General features: G+C 43.6%; 1 protein-coding gene across 4 annotated transcripts in view; it reads right to left on the reverse strand.

The window, feature by feature from the left end:
- Positions 1-20,365, reverse strand: part of ATG5 (autophagy related 5) — a 51,440-nt gene extending 31,075 nt beyond the window's left edge. For 2 of the 4 annotated variants that reach the window (XM_084827213.1, XM_084827215.1), the window contains exons 1-4: positions 20,325-20,365; positions 19,308-19,455; positions 12,799-12,961; positions 10,712-10,839 (exon numbers count right to left, since the gene is read on the reverse strand). In XM_084827213.1, the coding sequence (XP_084683339.1) occupies positions 10,712-10,839; positions 12,799-12,906 (236 nt within the window). In that variant the 5' untranslated portion in view covers positions 12,907-12,961; positions 19,308-19,455; positions 20,325-20,365. The remainder of the gene's footprint in view (positions 1-10,711; positions 10,840-12,798; positions 12,962-19,307; positions 19,456-20,324) is intronic. The other 2 variants (XM_084827212.1, XM_084827214.1) reach the window with 1 other exon arrangement.
- Between the last annotated feature and the right edge of the window lie 1,775 nt (positions 20,366-22,140).

The following is a 22,140-nucleotide window of genomic DNA, read 5'->3' on the forward strand; positions in this document are numbered from 1 at the left end:
TATTAATAATTAAGCAGTGGTGGAAATAAACCCATTGTTAGTTTTTCAGCACAATTTTATCAGAGATCACTCTTTAGCTCTGCCCTGCTTATTTTCAGTAAAGCACAACTGGAAATAATTTCATTGTTTTAGTCTTATTGGATTCAATCTTCCAGTAGCCATTGAAAATGAGAGGCCACCAGTAGACTGGTCAAAGCCACTGCCTAGAGTTTCTTTAATCTGTACCCTTGTATGCTTTGTTTTCTCTATCCCCAGTCTTCTGAAAATGTTTCAGCTCAAATTCCAACAAACCCCCTAACAAGTTTTCAGTTATGCAGGGCAGAAATACTTGAAATGGATTTATAGAAATCAAGCACACTTGCCTTTTTTAAAAATCAAAAACCTGAATTCCTTAAAATATAAATAATCCAACTCTATCACTTTAAAGCCTGGTTCAAAAGATACAAAAACAGGGGCTTTCTCTAAGTTAGTCTTCAAGTCTATTGACTGCTTTTATATAGAAGATTCATATTGCCTTTTAGATGTTCAGAAAGTGGTCGGATGAAAAATCCCAACCCATGTCTAACCTCACATTCTGACAGTTTTACTAGTAGCTCTTGTCAAATTTCAAGGCCGTGCTGACGGAAACTGAAAGTGGTAATACTTAGAAGGTGAGTTCGCACATCACGCTATGCCAAGTGAAAATACGCCACGGTGGGTTGGTGGCTTGTCTGTTATTCCTGACAGATGATGGGGTACTCGGCGGCTTGCCATGGCTTGTTTCTCCCTCAGTCACTCTCTGTTCTTCCGGCTACTGGCAGCGTGTATCCCAGGGGCTTTTGCAGCAGAAATCCTCATTTCCTTGTTTCCTACATCAGCACCCTTTCTGTAATTGACCCACTGGGGTTGCCAGCTGACAAAGGAAAACTCCCCCCACTCTCCTGCATCAGATTGCCAAAGGAATTTAAGTTTCTGAGCCCTTATCAATGTGGGAACGCCTACACATTTTTTAAAAGAACTAACATTTTGGCGTCTTGACCAACTCCACACGACTGCCTGTTGGCTATTTAGCCAAGCAAATTCTTCAAGATTTCTATAGAAAAAAAAAATTAAAAATCCATCCTGAGGTAGAGGGTGCTGAGAAGGAATGAGGAAGAATGGTGGTGGCACTTGTGAGATTGTGAAAACAGCAGCAGGGGTTTCACTGCTCTTGCCTGCCAGCTCTCTAGCTGTTCCTGACAACCCATGATAAAGTCACCCTGCTGGGTTCAGACGTCACAAGAACCCACCCTAAACAACCCTACAAGCCATGGATTCTTCTATCATCTCTTCAACCATCTTAATTTTGCTCTTCTTACAAATATCTCAGCACATGTTGCAGCATCAGGCTGAGGGACCCAGGATGTACCAATATTCTCTTCAGAGAAAGGGCAAATAGTTGTGCAGTTATAAGAGAATCGATCATTTATCCGATAGTGGTGACATAGTTTCTAAGGAGAGAGTGTGTTTCACACACAATCACAATCAGAACATGGAATATTATGATCAAGTTTAACAGAATTTTAATAATCAGGCCCAGATCGCATCAGATCTACTATCCTGTTAGGCATAACTATTAAGTCTGCTGACAGCCTACAATGACACAGTTTGGGCAGAGAACGCTGAAGCCTTAAAAGAGATGAATTTTTTAAAGGAAATTCAAAAAGACATTTGAAAGCAAGCCATGTTTTACAAAATTACTGTGACTAGATGCAAAGACCACAACGGAACCATAACATTCTCTTTAAACGATACAGTTACTAAAGGGGTTAAAGGTGGTGTCAGATGTGTTAGCTGAAAGCTAGGGTAACAAAGGAGAAGCTAGAATTCAATTCTAATGTTGGTGTCCAATATTAACTGTAGAGCATAAGCTTTACTAAACCACTTCAAGCTAGTAAATTAGTTCATATTTTTTACTTGTTTAAATTTTATGATAAAAAGGACCCACTGCAAATAGGACAAGCTGTGCAAGGTATGTGCAAAGAAGCTATTATACTTAGTTATTTAGCACCATCTACTGGCTAATCCTCTCAAAAGTTCAACATAGCAAATTGAAGTGAGACAGTGATGCCACTGAATATGTGAACATCTAATATCCTGGTTTTCAACTATTTGGTCTTTCAAAATGCTAAAATATACCCAGACAGAATCCTCTTATCTGAGCCTGAGAAAAAACATGTTATTTTTAAATTCCAGAAGGGTAGCTGTATTAGTTCGATGTAGCAAAAACAACAATAGGGTGCCTTTCAGACTAACCTTGAAGACTAACAGATCTGTTGTTGCTAAAGCCATGGATGCCACAATAAATGTTAGTCTTTAAAAGGTGTTACAAAACCCTTTGTTGTTTTTAAACACTGTCAGATTTTAATTCGTATGCCTTCAGGATTATTGCAGAGTATTTTATTTATTTTATGTCCTGCCTTTCCTCAAAAAATGACACTCATTATGGTTAATAATAAAATACAGGTTAAAAACAAAATCTTAATTAAAATGAAACATAAAACAGATCCATAAAATTATAAATAAAACACAAGAAATAGATAGCACTCATCCAATAAAAAAACCCCTAGCAACAGACCAGTTTACATGCCAAAGGCCTGCCCGAATAAAAACATCTTTGCCTGTGGAGGGAAGAACAATAGGAGTGGCCATCAAAAAGGCTCTCTCGTGTGTCCCCACCAGATGTGCCTCTGATGGCGGCAGGACCAAAGAAAAGGCCTCCCCCAAAGATCTTAAAACCCAGGCAGGCTCATATGGAAGAATGTGGTCTTTCAGATGGCTTGGTCCCAAGCCATACAGGGCTTTACAGATCATAACCAGCACTTTGAATTGTGCCTGAACCGGTAAAGAGGAACGTTGTTATAACAAGGGAGTCACGTGCTCCTGTAACTAACCCCAGCCAACAATCTTTCCATAGCATTCTGGACAGGCTGAAGTTTCCAAAGAACATCTTACAGTACTCCAAATGAGGTGCAAGTAAGGCATGCATAACCATCACAAGATCAGACATCTCTAGGAATGGGCATGGGTGACACACTAGCCTCAGCTGCGCAAACACACACCTGGCCACTGCTGGGCATTCAGGTTCAGGCCTGAATCCAGGAGTATACCCAAACTGTGAACCTGAGACTTCAGGGGGACTGTAATGCCATCCAGCACAGGTTGAATCCCTATACTAACACAACTAACCACATTCCTGGCTTTTAACAACACAGGGAAACATTTAAGACACAACATTAATTTCAGAGCTAAAAACAAGACAGAATATATCACGCTCCATTTCAGAAGGATCATCTTAAGGGTGCCACACAAGCTGCCTGTAAAACATGATTCAGGTAGAAAGCATTTCTCAGACACCATTAATTTACAAATGATGAGATGCAAGAAGTAGTTTATTGAAAATGCTTGACAACCGTTATCATGCTCCCTTGGCAGAAAACACCTATCTGAATTCAGTTTTGTTATGTTATACAGTGGCCAAGAAACAGAACCCAGAATAGGGTTAAGATGATGAAAAGGCAGAATTATCTTGATAGAAGCAGGGGGAATTATCAGGAGCAAGTTAGCACCCCTGTAGTATTCCCAAGGGATCCACTTTGTTCCATGTAGGTGGATGGCTGCCAATCTTTCCTATGGGTAAAGCCTGGGACCACTGTTACAATTAAAGCCAAACCTGCCTCTTCTCCCCATCCTCCTAGTCACCCTCACCCACAGGGAGCATACCAGGGATTGTGATGTATTCCTGTAACTACAACTCAGGGATCCACTACAGGAGAGGCTCTTGCAATATACATGCTCTCTCCCCATACATAACCTACCTGTAATGATGACATGTATTTGGTTGCTTTATAGAAGTCAGTGTTTTGATTTTAAAAACTGGGCTTTGAAGAAAATGTTTTAATGGAATCATTTTGTGTAGGAGATACAAACTATTAGAGCATCACTGAGTCATAGGTCTTTAACCTTCGTCTTAAAGACATATGTAGGTGGTCAGGAGGGGCAGAGAATAAAGATAAATAAGCCATATCATTGTTCAAAGTAAGTTTGCAGGCACTTCACAAGATTAAATGTAGAATGGGACAGTGAAGACAAGACTTCTAGCTTTTAAGAGTTTGTTTTGGAAGGATGTGTTTTATGTGCCAGATCAAACTAAACTAGATTTTGATCCCAGAGGAAGAAAAACCTAATAAACTTTCTCCCTAAGGCAAAAGAGAGCATTTCAAGCAACCACAAACTCTTTACGAGTTGCTGTGAACAACAGTTAGTTATAGATGAAGTTTAATATATATTTCCTCAACCACTGAAGTTACTAATGTAGGAATAAAATAAGTATTGCTGATATGCATGTGGTGTGCAGTTATAGAACTTCCTTTGCTTGAAAGTTTCATTTGCAAAGTGACATTTAACTAAAAAAAACCCATTCATTTCTTTTAACTTTACAACTTTGCTTAAACAACAGATTTCTGGACAAATATTGAATTAGTATCAGCAGTTTGAATATTGTGCCATTACTTTGTAAATACCATATATGGTCACCTAAAAGAATTCAAATACCATTGGGGGAAACCTTAGAAATCTGACCACTAATAGCTATTACACACTTGTGGGTCCACCAGAATCAGGGTCATATCCATTTTAAGAGGAAAAAAGCTTGTCTAATCCCCATCCCCCACCTGTCCAGTATTTTATAGTTAGTGCAATTTGGATCTCAAACCTATAGTCATGATTTTATAAGGCAACAATCACTAATTAACGATCACAGATTCAAAAAATGAACATCCTCAAAATGTTTGGGCACTGCTGGACATTGGAATTCACTATGGGAGAGCATCAGTGATCATACTTCATTTAAGCCAAGATACGAGCAAGTTTTTGCCTGCACATGCAGCCCCTTCACTCTTCCCCTCGAACAAGCCAGCAAACAAACAGGAAGTCGTCAATTAACCATAATTTCCTGTTTCATCCAAACCAGGAAACTATGGTTAACAGCTTTGGAACAAGCCACACAGGTGGCCCAAGACATTTTGCTGTCTGAGGCAGAGCAGCAAATTTTGTCCTCTTACCAGTTAAAATGCATACTAACTAAGGCTGGCCAAGTTATTCTGGCACCTGAGGCAGAAAATCCCACAACCGCCTTTCCATGGCAGTAAAAATACAATAATAAATTAAATAACTCACTGTCCTTTTATGATACCCCAAACCAGCTGCCTGAAGCAGCCACCTCACTCTGCCTAACAAGGCCAACCCTGATAAGCGAGTATTTTATTCATTCATTCATCCATCCATCCCATTCCATTCCATTTCTATACCGCCCAATAGCCGAAGCTCTCTGGGCGGTTCACAAAAATTAAAAACAAACAGCACACAATAAAACAATTTGAAATATATAGAACATTAAAACTACAATATAACAATGCAACCACAATAAAACCTAGCAGCAGTGCAGGAGTTTAAAATACAGATTTAAAACAGCAAAGCTAAAAGTTTAGAAAGCTAAAATGCTAAAATGCCTGGGAAAATAAAAAGGTCTTCACCGGGCGCTGAAAGGAATACAATGTAGGTGCCAGGCGAACCTCACCAGGGAGCTCATTCCAGAGCCGGAGTGCCACAGCAGAAAAGGCCCTCTTCCTAGTAGCCACCCGCCTCACTTCCTTTGGCACGGAGAAGGGTCGCTGACGATGATCTTAAGGTCCAGGCAGGCACATATGGGAGGAGGCGATCCTTCAGATAACCTGTCCCCAAGCCGTTAAGGGCTTTAAATGTTAATACTAGCACTTTGAATCGGGCCCGGAAATGGACTGGCAGCCAGTGCAGCTGGAAAAGTACTGGGTAATATGAGCTCGCTGGCCAGTCCCTGTTAACAATCTTGTTGCCCTATTTTGGACCAGCTGAAGTTTCCGGACTGTTTTCAAAGGCAGCTCCACGTATAATGCATTGCGGTAATCCAGACGAGAAGTTATCAGAGCATGGATAACTGTAGCTAGGCTATCTCTGTCCAGATAAGGGCATAGTTGGTATACCAGCCTAAGCTGATAAAAAGTGCTCCGTGCCACTGAGTTCACCTGTGCCTCAAGTGACAGTTCTGGATCCAAGAGCACCCCAAAACTACGAACGTGATCCTTTAGGGGGAGTGCAACCCCCTCCAGAACAGGTTGAATATCACCTAGCCGGGCAGACGAACCACCCACTAACAGTACCTCCGTCTTGTCTGGATTGAGTTTCAGTTTATTGGCCCTCATCCAGTCCATTACCGTGCCCAGGCACTGATTCAGAACAGCCACTGCCTCACCTGGTTTTGATGAGAAAGAGAGGTAGAGCTGGGTGTCATCTGCATATTGAGGGCACCTCAGCCCACACCTCCAGATAACCTCCCCCAGCGGTTTCATGCAGATGTTAAACAGCATAGGGGATAAAATAGAGCCCTGTGGAACCCCATGGCACAATTGCCATGGCACAGAGCAATAATCCCCCAGCACCACCTTCTGGAATCGGCCATCCAAGTAGGAGCGGAACCACTGTAGTGCAGTGCCTCCAACTCCCAAGCCAGACAACCTATCCAGAAGGATACCATGGTCGATGGTATCGAAAGCAGCTGAGAGGTCCAGAAGAATCAACAGGGTTGCACTCCCCCTGTCCCTCTCCCGGCAGAGGTCATCCCACAGGGCGACCAAGGCAGTTTCCGTTCCAAAACCAGGCCTGAAGCCCGATTGAAATGGATCTAGATAATCCGCTTCATTCAACAGTGCCTGGAGCTGTCCTACAACCACCCGCTCAAGCACCTTGCCCAGGAAGGGGATGTTGGCCATTGGCCTATAATTATTAACATCCTCTGGGTCCAGTTTAGGCTTTTTCAGGAGTGGTCTAATTACTGCCTCTTTTAAAGAGGCAGGCACCACTCCCTCTCTCAAAGAGGAATTTACAACCTCCTGGACCCAGCCAGACATCCCCTCCTTGTTTGATTTAATAAGCCATGAAGGGCAAGGGTCAAGCACACAAGTGGTCGATCGGACTTGGCCAAGCACCTTGTCCGCATCCTCAGGCCTCAGTAACTGAAACTCATCCAATAAAACTGGACCAGACGGTGCTCTGAACGCCTCTACCAATGGAACTGCATTAATCGTGGTGTCCAATTCATGACGAATCTGAGCGACTTTATCTTCAAAGTGCCGTGCAAACTCGTCACAGCGTGCCACCGAGGGTTCCACCTTCTCTCTCCCTGGCCCAGAATGTAACAGGCTGCGAACCACTCGGAAAATTTCCGCTGGACGACACTGAGAAGATGCAATGCTGGTGGAAAAGAACTCTCTCTTTTCCACCCTCACCACCACAGAATAGGCTTGATAGTGGGCTCTTACCTGTGTTTGGTCAGACCCAGCACGAGTTTTCGTCCACCTGCGTTCTAGCCGTCTCCCCTCTTGCTTCATTGCCCTCAGCTCAGGTGTATACCAAGAAGCTGGCCAGGCTATGCTCAGAGGGAGAGGCGCTTAGGCGCAATCGTGTCAACCGCCCGAGTCATCTCTGCATTCCACACAGCGACCTGGGCTTCGACAGGACCACCAGCCATACCAGCAGGAAAATCCCCCAGAGCCCTCTGGAATCCATCAGAATCCATTAATTTCCGGGGGCGGACCATTTTAATAGGTCCTCCACCCTTGCAGAGGGGGAAGGCTGCCAGGAGTCTAAACCTCAGCAGGAAGTGATCTGACCATGACAAAGGCACAGATGTTAATTCCTCCACTTTCAGATCACCACCCTCCTGCCCAGTTGAGAAAACCAGATCAAGTGTGTGTCCTTTTATATGCGTTGGGCTGATGACATATTGGGCCAGCCCCATGGTTGTCATGGCGGCCATGAAAGCCTGAGCCACCCCGGATACAGCGGCCTCAGCATGAAAGTTGAGATCCCCCAGGATCATCATCCTAGAGGTCCTCAACACCAAGTCCGAGACCATCTCCGTCAGCTCAGGCAGGGAGTCTGATGGGCAGCGGGGCGGGCAGTACACCAACAGAATCCCTAATCTGTCCCGGGTACCCAACACAATGTACAAGCACTCAAGATCTGCACTCGAATGAGCAGGAAGCCTGGAGAGGGAGATTGAATTCCTATAGACTACGGCAACCCCCCCTCCCCGACCCTCAAGTCGGTGTTGGTGCTGCACCGAGTACCCAGGGGGGCACAGCTGGGAGAGAGTGACCCCTCCCAGTTCCCCCACCCAGGTCTCAGTAATACATACCAGGTCAGCCCCCTCATCCACTATCAAATCATGGATGAGGGAAATTTTATTTTGGGCCGACCTGGCATTCAGCAGCAGCACCACCAGACCCGAGGGCAGACTGGTAAGGCTGCCAGGAACCATCAGGTTGGGGGAAGAACCAGAAGAGGGGACAGCTGTAAGGTGTCTAGCCCCTCTTCTCCTCAGCTGGCCTGTTAATCCCCCAATGCCATACCTCCCCCTGCCCGTGACCACAGTTATAGTGGCACCTCCCCGACCCCCTGGGTTGCTCAATAGTCCTCCCAGGCACATATTAAAATGTTAGGATATAAAAATGTTCAACAGTGTGAAAGAATATAAAAGATGAGATAAAAGAGAACAGCAGCTAAGAAGGAGCAGATAAAGTCCACGTTTGCCCCTTTCTCCCTGGTCTTTAAAGCTGCTGCCCTCTGCTGCTGCTATCTGCTGCTGGTATCTGTAGCTGCTGGTGTCTCTGGAGAGGCAGGTGGGTGGGTCTTCAGGTCCTATTCCACGCGACTCCAAGTGCGACGCTAAGTGCGCACTTAGCATCACACTTGGCGCGACGCCAAGGCACACGCCGAGGTGCTGCCTCTGGCAGCCCCGCCTTAAGTACCTGTTTGGCGGGGGCAGAAGCAGGCTCAGGATCCACCTGGTGCAGCTGCTGGCTGGTCCTCCTTCCCACAGACTCCTTCCCGAGCTGCCTCTGGCAGCCCCGCCTTAAGTACCTGTTTGGCGGAGGCAGAAGCAGGCTCAGGATTCACCTGGTGCAGCTGCTGGCTGGTCCTCCTTCCCACGGTATATTAAACCGTGTTGACTATAGTTTCCCATTTTGTCTGAACCAGGAAACTATAGTTAACAGAAGACTTCCTGGTTCGTTTGCCAGTTCGCACCAAGGCAGGAGTGAAGAAGCTTGTTCATCTGCCAGCTTATTAAGCTGAGATATGATCGTCTAAACACGGTCCATGTGCACCATCTATAATTACCAAATATTCTTTATCAGGAGGTATTAACTAGCACTGCATAATGTGACTGCATAAATGACAACCTTATGCATCAACATCCAAGGAAGAAGAGCAGGTTTTCTGATGCCATGGTATGCCAGAGAACTTTCCAGTCATCCTTCAAAAAATCCTTCAAAAGAGAGACATAAAACCTTGCGTATTTCATATTGTGCCTTCTGGGCATGACATTTTAGGACACACTGCACTAGTAACTTCCACATATTTACCAGATTTTTAATACAACAATTAGGGGTGGGGCAGACATCATGTTCCCAAATGCTTTGTCAGGAGTGGATTGTGGGATTGTGATACACTTCCTTCCCTACCCTCTCTTTTCTGGAGTGCAAATTCCTGCCCATTGCATTAACCATGGTTAAGCATCAGATTGGTATGATTCTAATTATGCTTAAAGCTTTACAGGGGTCCAAGCTGGTTTCAAATGCTAATTAAGGATAACAAGGATTCTTGCTTCATCTGCCTATGCCAATTTTACCATTGGCATAATGCTCAACTGTGGTTAGGTTGGGTGGCAGAGATTTGTTCACAAGAAGGGTGGGAAAGAGAGTGACACAGCATTCAATTCCAGAGGCTCCTTATATCTGTGCCAGGGTTTGTCTAATCAGGGTTCCTGCCCAGGATGCTTTCAAATCTTAGTTAAGCAGGAACCCTCGACTTAACTACTGTCAACATGTCCACCAATATAACATTTAACCCCTATACCCTTAAGGCATGTCCCAGACATATGCATTCCAAAGAGAAAGGGAAGGGTGAAGCATATGATTTCACAGCCCATTCCTGAGTTAAGAAATGGGAGAATTTACACCTATACAGTGGACAAATACTGAAATTCTAACCCCCTAAAAACTACTATTTGATTTAATGGAAACGAGAACTCCTTATGCCTAGATCTCAAGCATATGCAATCCCCTGAGACCATGCTTGATGCCGGACACACATGCACACAGCTGTAACTGAAGAAACAACCCACCATTTTTGTACTCACAATCACCAACATAGAATACAGATTGTAGACTATGTATGCATTGAGAAAGCAAAGGAAAACCACTTTTAGTATTTAATTCTAAACATATACAAAGAATGAAGCACATATGTTCCTGTGTATAGTGAATATGCCAAATTAACATCTTTATAAAGGTGCAGTACAAAGGTGCATAACAAAGCATTTTTGTTATACAATAATATAATAGGTTAGATCCAATGTTGGCGTTCCGCTGAAAGAAGTTCCATCAGTGGAACCCGGAAGTGGGGGGGATTCTTCTACTAATGCAACATTGTATTTAACCCATAGAAAAAACTCATAATGGGTGTCAACAAATCATATTTTTAAGGCTTTGACAGGACTGCTAGAATTTGCTTAGAAATGCAGGCTTCCCAAGAACAATACGCAGACAGGAAATATACATGCTAACATTTAAAAATACACAAAAGTTAAACTCACCATTTCAGTGGTGTGCCTTCATTTTCAAACCATATTTCCCCAATGTCCTCTTGCCTCATAACCTTCTGAAAATGTTTCTTAACTTTGTCAGTTACAAGAGTCAGATAGCTTATTCTAGGTAAAAGCAGCTGAAAGAAAATGTTGGGGAAAAGAACGATTTAGAGATTTTGCATATTTTGTATATCTGATTAAAGCAGCACGCATGTCTTTAAATCAAAATATTTATTAATTTTAAAAACGTGACTTTTAACGCATTATTATGAAACACTAAGAGGCAGTTAAATAAATTGGAAATGGGGAGGAAGTAAAGGGGAGGACTTTTGTTCCAGCCACTATAGGGTGCTATAGCTACAGCGATACATTGGCATTTCTTCCACCACCACAGATCTGTAGGATTAAGGCATTTGTTATTTGTAAATAAAGATTTTATACTGTATCTTTGCATTTAAAGGTTTCCAGTTCTTCCAATATGAACTTAAGAAGAGTTCTTCTGGTTCTCCCCATCCATTTTTCTCCTTATGACGTAGAGACATCTTTATGAAAAGTAGTACAAGTTACAGGTAGGAAAAAATCATATTTGATCGTCAAGACAGATGAGCGGCAATTGCACGCCAAGAACGCAAACCTATTTATGTTTACTTGCAAGTAAGTACTACTGCGTTCACTGGGACTTAAACTCCAATAAATATGCTAAGGACTGCAGTTAAAGAAAAATGATTAAATATATAATCCAAAAAACATTAGCTGCTGCACAAGCTCCATTTAAAGAACATAGAATGCAAATCCTCACCATCATTTAGCATAAGGAACATATTTCTACTATGAACCAGTAACTCCTATGCTCAAACAGGGGGTTAATACTTGTGGTGAAAGTCACTCACAAGGAAAGCAGAGGCACATTTTGCTGAAAGTGAAGCCTCTTCCACATAGAACAGTTAGGCCTTCATTTCACTAGTGTGTACCTGGAATTATTAGAGGAAATACTTCACCCTTATATTTTCAGGCTGCTGCTGTTTCTTGGGAACAAAAAAGGAGCTAGCCTAATGTAGCAGCAACATAGAAGGAAGCGGATACAGAATAGAGTTTGTATGCCATAACATCATATAGGCTATAATTCCTCAAACACACTTAAAATCATTTTTAAAAGTATGGACAAGAAATAAGTAAAAACCAAATGGACTTTAAAAAACAAGTTGTTAGAGTACGCTGAAGTCAAACATAAAGATTATTAAACAACTCAAGAGATTTTACGAGATTAAGGGTGCAATCCTCTGGCTGCTAGTCAGCGGCTAGACAGCCATAGGACAGGTCGGTTCCCGGAGAACCGACCCCAACTTCTGCTGCCCTTCGTAGGCAGTGTGGATCATCCCCACGCTTGTAAGGGCAGCAAGGAGCAGAGAAAATGGGATGTTCCTGGGGGTGGGCCAGGGCGAGGAGGTCAGAAATGCTGGTACAGCACATCTTATGTGTTGTCCAGCTGCTGCTTCCCGCACCCTGAGGTCCCATGGCTACACGGCCGAAATCGGCTGTCTAGCCACAAAAGCAGGGTGGGGAGAGCAAGGAAGAGATCTGCTCCTCACTACTCCTCCTGCCCTGCACTGGATAGGTGGTCGCCCCCAGGCTCGGAGGTGACCGTCGAGCCACATAGGATTGTGGTTCTGAGCATGAAAGTTCATCCAGTCACAGAGAATTCTCTAATGGAGAAGCTCCTCTAGCAGTTGTTTGCTTTGAAGGAGAGGGACTATTAGAGCTGCATGTTGTAATAGGCCAATTGCTCCTTCCTCACCACAGGAGTACCTTCCAAGATATTGGGTACAAGACCTTGCATTGGGGCAGGGAGATACTGTGTCATAAGAGTGGCAGAATTAGATAGCCTATCTCAACGATCTGACATCATCAATGAAATTAATGTTAACACTGGTATGAAACAGGGGCTCTACTATTTTTACTAGTATAAAGGTCTATGTATGAGGAAAAGCATTAGCAACCAATTGTTAAAGAAATGTATGCAACACAGCATGTTCTTCAAATATAGCCAAAAACTACATGTCAAATTTTATTTCTCTACATGCATTTAGAATACTTACATAGTAAGGTTCAGCTTCCCTTTCAGTACTCTCATCTTGATATAATGTAAAACAGGTTGGTATTCGCCCAAACCACACATCTCTAAGTACATCTTTGTCATCTGTCATTCTTCCAGGAAGTACAGAAGCACATGTAGGCTAAATTATTCCCTCAGAAAAACCACTACAAACAAAAAATGAGAATCAGCTTTTAGATCCACAAGTTTACATGAATCACATTACCCCTCTAGTATACTTCCACAACCCATGACCATGAGGACATTTATTCTTTTTTTGAATCTACAGAGAAATGGTTGGCTGGAATGGCTTAGATAAAGCATTACACACCTGCACATTAAATTCCTTCTAAAAAATACGGGGGTGGGGGGGAGAGAAGAGAACCAACTCCCCCTCCCTGCAGCTATTTCTAAACAAAACACCAAGCACAGAAGAGGCAAGTGCATGGCAAACGTTTGTTTATTCAGGGTCATAGCCTACTTGTAATAATAAATATTTTATCTATATCTATTGATAAATCCCATCCTTCGGCTGAGATCCTATAATCACTTACCTGGGAGTAAGCTCCATTGAACTCAATGGTAGACATGTATAGCATTGCACTGTCAATTCTTAAGACTGAAGTAAAAGGTAAGAGTCACTGACCTGGTTCGCACAACATGATAAGCCACAGGGGGTTGTCACCATGAGCTTTTTCAGGGTAGCTTGTCTCAGAGCAGGTTTTTCATCATGGGTTTTTTTTTGGTGTTTTTTTTTTATGAACAAGCCACCCTGAGAATCCATGATTTTTTGGGTTGTTCAGGGTAGCTTGCTTCCAAGGTGGCTTGTCATGATGACCGAACCAGTCACGGCAACTTTACCACTGGCTACTGGGAAAGGCTAGAGAGCTGCCCAACAAGAGTGGCAAAAACTTCTGCCACTCCTTCTGATCTCACTAGTGCCACTGCCATCCCCCTTATCTCTTGTCAGTCCCCTCTGCCCCGTGGTCCTTAAAATTGAGAAGGACGGACACCGGAGTATCCAAAGCACATCACAACCTTAAAAAAAAAAAAAAGGTCTTGCCCAAGTGCGCACACTCAAAAGCTGCAGCTATACAGCTAATTTGTATATATTTACCAAACCCGCTCCCTGCTCTGCCTTGAAATTTGCCTATCTTTATCAATCCACCTCTCTACTTTGCCTTGAAGTTTGTGAATTTTTACAATCCCAGTCACTACCCTGTAACCCATATGTATATCTGACAGCTAACCAAGGAAGGAAGCGACAAGCATGAAGGGGGTGGGGGAGACGAAAGCAGATGGCTGATGCAGGAAGGGGAGCAGCCTTAAAAAAAAAAAAAAAAGATGTTCTGTAGCAAGGCAAGGCTGGAAGCAGAGGATGAAATTGACAAGGACATTGACAAGAGGGGGATATTGGTATGCAAGTTACCAGGTTCATAAGGCTCAGAAAATTAGATGCATTTGGAGATCTGACGCGGGGGGGGGGGGGAGTTTCCCTCGTAAGACAACACCCACTGAGGACCAACTGCAGAAAGCGTGCTGACACAGGGAACAAGGAAATGAGGATTCCTGCTGCAAAACACTTGGGATACATGTTGGGGGCTGGTGGGAGGGCCAAGGGGGAAACAACCTACGGAAAGTTCAGCGCACCCAATCGTCTGTTGGGAGTACTGTGGGTTATCAAGAGAACAACCCACCCATGATGGCTTACCTTCAGGGTGGCTTAACACAATATACCTTCCTTCCCGACCATCTGCTCCCATCGGCAGTACATGCCCTGGTCTCCTCTCGTTTAGACTACTGTAATGCGCTCTACGTGGGGTTACCCTTGAAGACGGTTCGGAAACTGCAGCTGGTACAGAACGCGGCGGCTCGCCTGATTAAAGGCAGCCGCCGGCGAGATCACATCACTCCAATGCTGAAGGAGTTGCACTGGTTACCAGTTGCTTTCCAGGCCAAATTCAAGGTGTTGGTTTTGACCTTTAAAACCCTATATGGTTCCGGCCCAGCCTATCTTAAGGAGCGCCTCCAGCAGCACCAGACAGGCCGCTTAACAAGATCAGCCTCGGATGGCCTTCTCTCTGTCCCATCAGCCAGGACAGCTAGACTGGTGGGGACGAGGGAGAGGGCCTTTTCTGTGGTGGCCCCCACTCTGTGGAACTCCCTCCCTAGGGAACTCCGTCATGCCCCCTCTTTAATGAGCTTCCGTCATGCATTAAAAACGTGGCTGTTCAGGCAGGCATTTGGGGTGGGTTAGGGTATTTTAGAAAATGTTTTTATTGTAGAATTTTATTGTTTTAAACTGTTTTTATTGTATGTTGTACATCGCCCAGAGTGGCTGGGTGACCAGCCAGATGGGCGATTAATAAATTTAATAATAAATAAATAAATATACAAACTCACCCGCTATTTGTTTTGTTTTTTAAGATACACAATTTTGTCTTCAGTCCTACGAAATCATAGCGGACAGGGAGAAAGTGTGCACATACAACCAGAGTTGGCTTGAAAGCTCTTCCTATGGCTAAACAGTCAAGAGAGTTTTAAATGGAGTGGCTGTAGTAAAAATGTTCATGTAGCTGTGTGCATGCTTTGCCCCTGGCCATATTGCAGCTGTCTAAAATGGAGGATTTTCCTTGTAGCATTAAAAAAGAAGAGCAATCCTGCTGGATCAGACCAACAGTCTATGTAATCCAACATCCTATTTCCAAAGGTAGACATCAGACGCTTCCAGGAAGGCTATAAGCAGGGAACAAATGCAAAAGCTATGCCCCTCTGCTTGACCTTCAGCAGCTGGTATTCACAGTATACCTGGCATACCTCTGATCATGGGAATTCCATTTAGCTACTATAGCTAGTTCCCACTGATACACCTAACCCCCGTGAATTTTACTATTACAGCCACTTACGGGCATCACTACATCCCATAGCCATGAATTCCATAAGTTAACTATTGCGTCAAATAGTTACCTGTACCTGCTCTGGATCTACCACTGATCAATTTCACTGGGTGACTCTGAATTCTGGTATTATGGGACAAAAAGACACCTTCCAGTTTCTCCACAGCATTCATAATTTTAGAAACCTTTATAATGCCCCCAGCTATCTTTTCCTTGAACTAAAAAGCCTCAAATGCTCTAGCATACCCACAGAGGAGGTATTCCAATCCTTGATTATTCTGGCTGACCTTTTTCTAGTTATATTATCCTGAGATGGGTGACCAGATCTGTATACAGTATTCTAAATGAATTATGATACAGGCAATTGTATTTTCAACTCCCAATCCCTTTACTAATAATTTCTAATTATTGTGTTTGCTTTTTTCTCTGCCACTGCATAAGGAGCTAACTAAAAATGTCAACTATTTATCATGATCCCAACATCTGGTCAGACCACATCTGGAGTACTGTGTCCAGCTCTTGCCACCACATTTTAAGGAGAACACTGACAAACTGGAGCATAATCAGAGGAGGGTGGCCAGGATGGTGAGGCATCAAGTCCTATGAGGAATGGTTGAGAGCTGCGTATGTTTAGCCTGGTTAAGAGAATATTAAGGGAAGAATGACAGTTGTCTTCATGTAGATGATAAAAGATTTGTGTCCAGTTGCTCCAGTGGGCAGTACTGAAACTAATGGATGGAAATTGCAGGGAAACAGATTTCAGCTAAACATTAGGTAAAAGGTTTTCAACTGTGGAAGAGACAGCCTCAGGAGGTGGTCAGCTCTGCTTTGCTGGAGGTATTTAAGCTGCGGCTGGAGAGCCATCTGTCAGGGATGTTGTAATTGCAAGATTCCTACATCGAGCAGGGGCTTGGACTAAGTTCCTTCCGACTGTAAAATTCTATTTTTCTCTCTATCTTGGATAGCTGCTGCCAACTGCATCTATAAAGGTAGAATGTATTTATTTTTATTCAATGTGCACCATTTTACACTTACTTATTCATTTGCCATGTTGTTGGCCAGTTTGGAGTTTTTCACATCTTCCTTGGATTTCACCATCCTGAATAACAGTGCTGTATGTGAGGCTGCCTTTGAAGGCTATTCAGAATCTGCAGTTATTAACTCAGTAATGTGGGGTGGAAAAATAAATGGAAAATTTTCCATTTCTAAAGTTCATTAGTAACAATGAATGGATGCCAATTGCAAATACAATATGAGGCAAGCTTGGCAGCTGCGAAGTTCTAATTAATGCTTTTCAGGTATTATTCCCAGAAAGCATGTAAGAGAATACATATATGTTACTGAAATCCATATATGTCTCAGTACAAAGTAGAACTAGTAAGTAATGACAGCGAAACTAAAGGTGCTCCAACAACCTTAGCAGAAGAGTGTTGAATTCTGTTGAAATGGATGAGTGGTTGTCAGCATATCATGCACAATTCTTTGGGTTGCTAAAATTAATTTGTCTGTCAGTTTTCAGCACTTTGCTTTTTTCCCTTAAATCTAAACTACACTGGGGAAGTACATGCTATTGTTTTTAATTTTTTAAAAGTATTCTAATAAAAATTTCTACATACTATAACATTTAATTCACATTACATGTACTTTAATTTTGTTCCTCAAGTATTTCAGATCAAACAGGTGCTCTCACCATCTAAAGAAAAGCAGGTAACAACCAGAGAGAGAACCTTCTTGATGGTGGCATTCCATTTTTAGAATTCGCTTTCACGGTTCAACTGGCACCTACACTGCTGTTTTTTTTATGCCAGGTGGAAACCATTTTTTAATTCTGCTAGGCTTATAGAGGCATTGTTTTAACTGTTTTTATTGCTTTCTTACTGTAATTTGTATTTTACTGTTATGTAAACCTGCAGAAGGTGTTATATAAACATCTTCTGCAGTGAAGACACAGGAAAATAATTAATTTAGCTTCTCCCCCCTTCTCCCAGTGCTGCTTTCAGTAAGCCTTTGTCATCTAAAGGTCCTATTGAGTGGCTCTTTTTCTGTTTCTGATATATTTAAAGAGATGTTTGTTTTTAAAGCTAGAGCAATCTGCTCCTCCCATTCCTTCTCATCTGCCTTATGAACTCACATTTGTTTTGGAAGATTCTGACCCAGTTTGCATGATCAGAACTAGTGGCACTGCATACCATTAGCCTAATTACCTTCCTCGGCATGGCTTGTCATGGTTTCCAAACCCAGGCAGCATGGCTTGTTTGAGGGGGAAACAACCCTGAAATAACCCATGGCCTGTGATTGGGTGGTTTGTTTGATCATGCGAACAGCCCTCTGTCTCCCTTTTTATTTTCCTGATTTGGGTAAGTCTTTCACTTTTTAAAAGGAAGGCTTTTTGTCTTTTATGGCTGCAACTACACTGACATCGTATTGGATTTATTAATCTCTTTTCTAAGCTGGGGTATACACATTGTATTGGAATTTCCATTATAATGGTTTTAAATAAGTAAGATTCCTGATGGGATTTCACACTCTTGACTTCAGCCCAATTTCCTTTTAAATAATGTCTTCATTTTTGAGAAGTGTCCTCTTACCTCCCATGGCAGGGGTGCTAAACCTTTTCAGCCCAAATTTTATTTCAGGGAAGCTCTCAGGGGTTGCATTCCAATGGTGGCCAGGGCTGAAGGCAAAAGGGTTGGAGCCAAAATACCACCATATTGTAGCTTGAAGCTCTTACTGCCAGTAACAAAGCCTTAGAAGAGGCATGTCTTTCAACATTTTAGAATAGGGAAGGAGTGCACAAAAGCTAGGAAACCACCAAACAAGGGGTAGTTAGGGGAAAGGGGATAGGGCCATGAAGGGGCTGTGGGCTTCTGGGGAACCCCCAGGCCTGAGGTTCTGCACCCCTATCCAGTGGAATACAGTCTTTAGGCACTTCTTTTGATGCTTCGTTAAAAAAAAGATTACCACTACAGTGTTTTATTGGGATTTTTAGCATTCCCTAGTCCAAAGTCTCAACCTTGTCAAAATATGGTTAGTAAATAAAGTAACTCCAAAAATGAGCATTGTCTTGCTTTAATCTTTACTTTAAACAATGGACAACATCCAACGTTGTGTAAGCAGACTTCTGCTCACTCAGGAGGACTTCACCTTTTTTCTTTTCTGTGGGGGGCTGTAGGGGGACGAAAAATCTGTTCTTCCTGGACTCTTCATTTGCTGGTGGATGGAACAAGCACCTCCTCCCCGCCCATACACACACAATTGTCTAGACACTAGTTTAAGGAACAAGTTATTGGTCGAAAATCAATGGCACTCTCAGAAAAGCAAGACATCCAACTGGGGAGATGGAGGGAGATAAAGGGTGTGCAGCTACTGAAACAAGTAGCTATTTTAATTAGGTGAATGTGCTGAAGTACTGGAGAAGGGAAGCACACCAAAGGAAAATACAAAACATAGCACATTTAAGTTGTTCTTGGAAAGACAAAGCTATAAAATACAGTGTGTGTGTGTGTGTGTGTCTGGGGAAGGGGACCTGTGAGACCTCACAGTGACGTTGCCAGTGGATGTGACACTATCACAACCATCAACTCTATACCGAAAGATATGAAACTGTCATGCTTACCAAGGGCACTGAATGCTCTCCGACAGAGACCTTAGAGCGGAACACTGGCAACAACCAAGTCCCCTTACAATATCAATACTACTTGATATAACTGTCAGTTGGGCTGTGTTGTCAGAGCTGTAGCATCCCAGTGGGACAAAGACAGTATCTAGAAAGGGATTTAAATCACAGTAACTGCCCCCTATTGCAAGTTATTTGTATACATACTAACATATGTTGAAGAGCACTCTGCCTGACCTGCAGAAAGTATAGCATAGCTGCTAAGAGAGTGAGCTGCAGCTCAAGAAATCCCCAGTTCAAATGTCACCTCTGCCATTAACTTCGTAGGTGGCCTTCGTTAAGCCACTCTATCTCTTAGCCTCAATCCCCTCAACACCTGCAACGTGGGGGGATATTACTGACTTACCTTACAGGCTTATTGTAAGAATTACAACAAGATAATGCATATGAACAGTTGAAAGTGCTATACAAATATTAAATTATTATTAAACATTACCGCTTGGTAATATTGGTTTACTAAGCAGAGATTCGCTCCCTCTTTTTAAGACCTATTTAGTCCACTTGGTCTTTCTTCATAGCTACAATCAGTTTTCAGTACACGGAGGGAGGGGGCACGTCTAACCCAACACGTTTGTTGACTGTGAGCACAGAACCGGGCCCGGAGAGAAAGGGAAGGGGACAAATTGGTCTTCCTGGTCGATTAATGCACAGCAACGTAATATTTTACTGGTGTGATTTTGGGGGCGGGTAGCGCTTGATGCACGGGGTGAACCCGGGCCCAATGGCGCAAGGAAATTCCATTTACAATGACTTCCATTGAGTGAAAGAGAGAAGGGGAGGGAGGTTGCCAGAACTCCTCACAAGCTCGTAATGGGGTGTGTGGGGGGGGGAGAGACCAGCCCCCCCCCGCCCCTTCCAGCCTCCGCTCCCGTCGTATCGCCCAATAGGCTTCCCCAACGGCCACCTCCTTCACAAACCCCGAGAGGGGGAGGGGACAAAAAGAAAAGCGGCCGTTACCTGACAGTTTCTCTCCTTCCCCCGCCGAGCCCCTTGTGTGCGCGTGAGGGAAGCTCGCTCGCGCACAAGTCCGCGACGCGCAGGCTCCGCCCACTGGCAGCCGCGGCGAAAGGCCTTTCCCTGTAAAGTTCTCCGCTCGCTCTACGGCAGGGCCCCGCTCTTCGCGTCACGGGCCTCAGGCTCCCTCCCCCACTCACGGGGGCCCCCCCTCCTTTCTTTCTTGCCCCTCCCGTTCTGCAGCGCCAGAAAGGGAGGAGGTAACGTTGTGGGACCGCGCGGCGCTTCAACCGTTTTCGGCTACTTCGCAACCCGGAAGTGGCGGCAGTAATTGGGTAATCATCGAGGCTAAAGAAAATGACGTCGCGCAGGGCGAGCTTTGCTGAAGTTGCCCTCTAGGGGGCGACAGGTTGAAAATAAACAGGCGACAGGGTTTCGCTTGCCGGGCAGGTAGCTGGTTTTTGCCTCTATATCCCGCCTTTTTCTCCAAGGAGCCCAAGGCGGTGTACGTGATTCTCCTGGCCTCATAACAACCCTGTGTAGTAGGTTAGGCTGAGGTTAGACTATATCGTGATTACTATATAGAAGAACCATAAAAAGGTAGCTGTTCTGGTCCATGAGGGGTGGGGGGCCTTTATTAGGACCAACCAAAATTCCTCAGAAGTGTGAAAGCTTTCAGGTTCTCCAGAAGCCTTCATCAGACTTGGTGGTACAAAAAGCAGGGAATGGGGGAGGAAATAAAAAAAGGTGGCAGTCATGGATAGGGGCTTTTTGGCCTTCATCTGCCATTAATTCCCAATAGAAGAAGAAGAAGATACAGTGCAAAAATTTGGCCAGGTGTTGTAGCCTGCACGAGGCCTGCAGTTTAGGTAGACCCATGTCAGAATGGAGATTTGCAGTCTGAATGAATTAGTGGTAGGTGTTGCAGGTATCAGAGAAGTTCTCCATTTCAGTTGAATTTTCAGATTTGCATAGGCAGGGCTATCTTAGAAATGTTTAGAAACTAAAATAATAAAAATATAAAGTAATATGTTTTGCAAAAAAAGTTTTTTTTAAGAATTAAAAAAAAATTCACACGAAGTAAGTTGTGAATTAGGAAGAACAGAAATTCCTGTCTTTGCTGGTAACTTTTGTGTTGGCAGAGAGAGCATGCAGAATTGATTCCACTGGTTCTACCACTAGTATTGCCACACAGTCCTAGCCAAAAAGCTCAGAATCTGTAGCATTGGGAGTGCGCTGTTAGCTTAACTGCTGTATGACAGGTAGAAATTCAGCAGAGCTGCTTTTCCTAGTATGCAGATGCAGTGATGAGCCATGTTTTTACCGGATTTTTTCTCCCTGTTGTACAGCACATGTTTGTTCACAGTTTAATGGGGCGTATAATATAGGGTTGTGGCCATATTCTGGGAGATCGCACATGTTTTGAGGCTATCTGAAGGGAATTTGTTTTCTTTAGTCTGTTTTATGTGTTTTGCCTGTGGAATCCAAGTCTGGTTGTACCTGAGAGATACACTTCAGCTTTGGCCCTGAAACCAAGGTTGGTAGCCAAGGTGGCTGACACCAACTCACCAGCATAAACTTGACATTGCAGCCACACTACGGGTGCTTGCAGATGGAGGGCTGCTCCTAGCGTTACCAACTGTAAGGCATTGTGCAGTACTTCCATCTTTTTTCCTTAACAGGTTTTCTGCAGTAGGGAAAAAGATGGAAGAAGTGGTGGGAAAACATAGGAGGGTTCTGAGTGGAAGTTGACATCTGGACCCCCTGTAAGGTTCTGTGGTGGAGAGAGGGCAATAGCCCCATAAAAGCCTCTTCTGGA

This window comes from Heloderma suspectum, chromosome 1 (assembly GCF_057233095.1).
Source record: "Heloderma suspectum isolate Gila_16-S chromosome 1, 16-S_ref, whole genome shotgun sequence".
Taxonomy (NCBI): Eukaryota; Metazoa; Chordata; class Lepidosauria; order Squamata; family Helodermatidae; genus Heloderma; species Heloderma suspectum.